At 41.6% G+C, this 3,134-nt stretch overlaps 1 protein-coding gene across 1 annotated transcript in view; it reads right to left on the bottom strand.

Moving 5' to 3' along the window:
• The window catches only part of si:dkey-43p13.5 (visual system homeobox 2), a 3,890-nt gene extending 1,283 nt beyond the window's left edge, over positions 1 to 2,607 (bottom strand). The window contains exons 1-2 of the mRNA XM_014022029.1: positions 1,019 to 2,607; positions 602 to 759 (exon numbers count right to left, since the gene is read on the bottom strand). Coding sequence (XP_013877483.1) covers positions 602 to 759; positions 1,019 to 1,253 — 393 coding nt within the window. The 5' untranslated portion in view covers positions 1,254 to 2,607. The remainder of the gene's footprint in view (positions 1 to 601; positions 760 to 1,018) is intronic.
• Positions 2,608 to 3,134: the final 527 nt, after the last annotated feature.

Below are 3,134 nucleotides of genomic sequence, written 5' to 3'. Positions count from 1 at the left end.
ATTATAAAAATGTATTGTCATCCTTAAAAGTTAAGAATAAAAAACAATAAAACAAGACTCAGTGAGTCAACATTAGAAATTAAAAGTCCATAAAAGCTAACTATAAAAATAGTCAGGAAAAAAYAAAAGAAAAGAAATGAACAGCACAAAATTATTTAAAAATAAGAGCAGGAGGTCAGTAAATAAGCACAATAAAGACGGAAGACAAATTATTCAGTTTAAATATACAATAACTGGCATGGCTCAATAAAGTTTAATTAAGACTAAAATGTGTAACTTTAGGTTGAATTATCTATAGATTTGTAAAATAAAGAAAACATTAAAGATATGACCTTTTATTTGAAGATTACTGGAATACTGTGTTAGCTGAYCTTGTAAAATATTGGTGTAACATCCAAGACGACACACAGTCTTGGTATTATTTCAAATTTTGAAAAAATAAATTGATAATGTCTAGAATGAACAATATTTGTATTTATCGTGAGTTTGTTGAGGTGAAAAGAAGAACACTGAGCCGAACAGCTTCATTTAGACTTGAACTGGAAACTGAGCTGCATGAAGACGACGGACCCAGGAGGAACCCGCTGCCCCCTCCCCGTACCTGAACTCTGGCCTCGATCAGATCCAGTCTGAGGGCCAGGGCCTCCCTCATGAAGACGTCTGGGTAGTGGGTGGTTTCGAACGCCTTCTCCAGCTCCTCCAGCTGCCAGCTGCTGTAGTTGGCTCGCGCACGCCGCTGCTTCGCTGGCCTCTGTTCATCTGGAAAGGCAGCACAAGCACCAATTAAACAATCGCCAATGGGTGACAGGAAACTAATGGCTCTAAATTGGATAATTAGCTCCGCAATCGTTAGACCCATTTTAACACTGCGTGATAATTGATTGTTAGTTACAAGCTGTTAGTCAGTCTTTTGTAAACATTTACACTGATGCTCAGAGACTTAAAGCCGTAAGCACCCGTTTGGCTGAACTCTATCTGAACACTCCCAGTATTATTAGTCATTAGAGTTTGAACTCACCTGTGTTTTCTGATAGAGGCCCAATTCCAACCGCCTGTGTGGCCAACAGCAAAGCTTCCTTGCACGGCTCGGGKTGAAGATAATTCCTTAGGGATTCGTAGCTGAAAAACGGCCCTGGGAGCAGGATTTGAGGGGGTGAGACCAGTCTGGTTGGGAACGCGGGGAAAAAATGAGCCGCGGGTGAATGAAAAACTGCAGGAAGGAGCGTGGAAACCATTTGCCCTGGGCCAAACATGTCCACAAAATAAGGAGTCCAGTTTTTAAAGCTGGTCTGCTGAAGAGTTAGAGTCTAAAAGGATGGTTTTAGGGCAGCAAAATGCATCCTATCATCCCAGGTAGCAATGTAGACAAAAGAAGCAGTGACCTCTCAACTCGTGGAGCTGCTGTATGTTTCTGAGGCACTAAGAACAGGTAGAAGGTGTCGCCTGAAAAGTGAAGTCAATGCTTAAGTAGGAGGTGGTCTCACCTTAGTTCCCTCCTCCTACCTGGTCCAAACACATCCAAACACACAGCAGAACCTGYTTTATGGGAATGCAGAGAAAATTCATCCGAATATTTGTACAGCAGTGTTGCATCATCGCCATAACCGAATTRGTCACGAGGCTCCATCGGACGTGTGCCCAGATTTCAAACCGAAGACAAGTTGCAACACTTTTAGGCCTCCGAATCCCCGCGGAGGAAGTCTTTCGACAGCCTGACCAGTTTCAAAGTCGACAAGCATCACAGAAACAAACCGATGCAACAGATGAGGTGAAAACAGTTGCTCGGTTCTGTCGCGTGAAAATAAACAAAAGGGCAACAGACCCCGAAAAACAGYTCCCAAGTCAAACATGTTTATCTGTTTTCAGTTCCTAATAACTTGGTGGTTGCTTTACGTGGTTGATTTATCTCTATGGGACTTTCTTTACAAGTTTTAGCTTATTCACTCCAACTTTGGTGCATTCTGGAAACAAAATAAAACTTCAACACAAAATTCAAATCGACGACAACCCCTCAGTTAAATATTTCCATTCCACCCATCCTCTCCTAATAAAGTTTTGATTCAAAGGAAAGAATTCTTGAACATTTCAAGGATTTTTCCACGTCAGACTGAAGCATGCACATCAGCACATTAACAGTCAAGACAGGAAGATTATTAACACTTTATTTTTTTTGGTTCTGAGTGAGACAGCTGCAGCTTAGCGCTGATGGATCTCTGATGAGACGATCAACACTGTCTGTGTGAATTAAAGCCAGGTGTGTCAATTAATCCAGAGAAACGTATCACCCCAACAACACGTCTCGCTGACGTCTCATCTGGTGAAAACATCCAGCGGTGTGTGTGTGTGTGTGTGTGTGTCTGTTGTCACCGGCGAAGAGGCGAGTGGAAGTGGCTTTGATCAGGAGGCAGCTGGCCGCAGCTCAGGTGAGTCACAGGATGGTCATTCCTCTGCACACAGCTCCATCACCTGCGTGGCCCTTTCATCTGCACCTGTTCAAACACCAAACTCTGTGGAGGCAATAAGCCGGTAAGCAATTTGTATTTTCGTAAATCTAACTTAGCTGAAACCTAAAGCTGATCTTCGGCGGTGCAGTCTGTGGGCAGAGAGTCACAAATTTTCGGATGAAAATGACACCGCTGACAAAAATTTGGCTGCAGTAAAATTCTTGCTTTTGATTTTTTTTTTACAAGCCCAGACTACTCTTCAATAAAAAACTTCTTCATTTAACAAATAAAACCTTGATTTGCTTATTGCCTTTTATGACAGAGTTTAAAACTAAGATCATCTTAGGAAGAGGTGTGAAGCCATTTTGGTAAACACAATGCTTTTCACAGTTAAGTGATCTGTTAGCACTTAGACCAATGATTCACAACCAGGGGTATGTGACCATATTATAGGAGGTACGTGGAAAAATTTCTCAGGTGTTTAAAAAATAAAAATAGGACTGAGATATGTAGGGCTGCTTTCCACAATGCGGAAACTGCAGTTAGAATCACAGAATTAACATGGAATCCAGTATAAAACGTGGAATCTCATGGAATTTGCTCATTTGGGTGAGTTCTTGACGTATTTTGGACAATACAATGTATTTTGGATGCTGCTGTTTTCTGCACCTGCCATTACCTGGTTTATTA

The sequence above is a fragment of the Austrofundulus limnaeus genome, unplaced genomic scaffold (assembly GCF_001266775.1).
Source record: "Austrofundulus limnaeus strain Quisiro unplaced genomic scaffold, Austrofundulus_limnaeus-1.0 Scaffold4, whole genome shotgun sequence".
Taxonomy (NCBI): Eukaryota; Metazoa; Chordata; class Actinopteri; order Cyprinodontiformes; family Rivulidae; genus Austrofundulus; species Austrofundulus limnaeus.
This window is presented reverse-complemented; position numbering and strand designations above follow the sequence as displayed.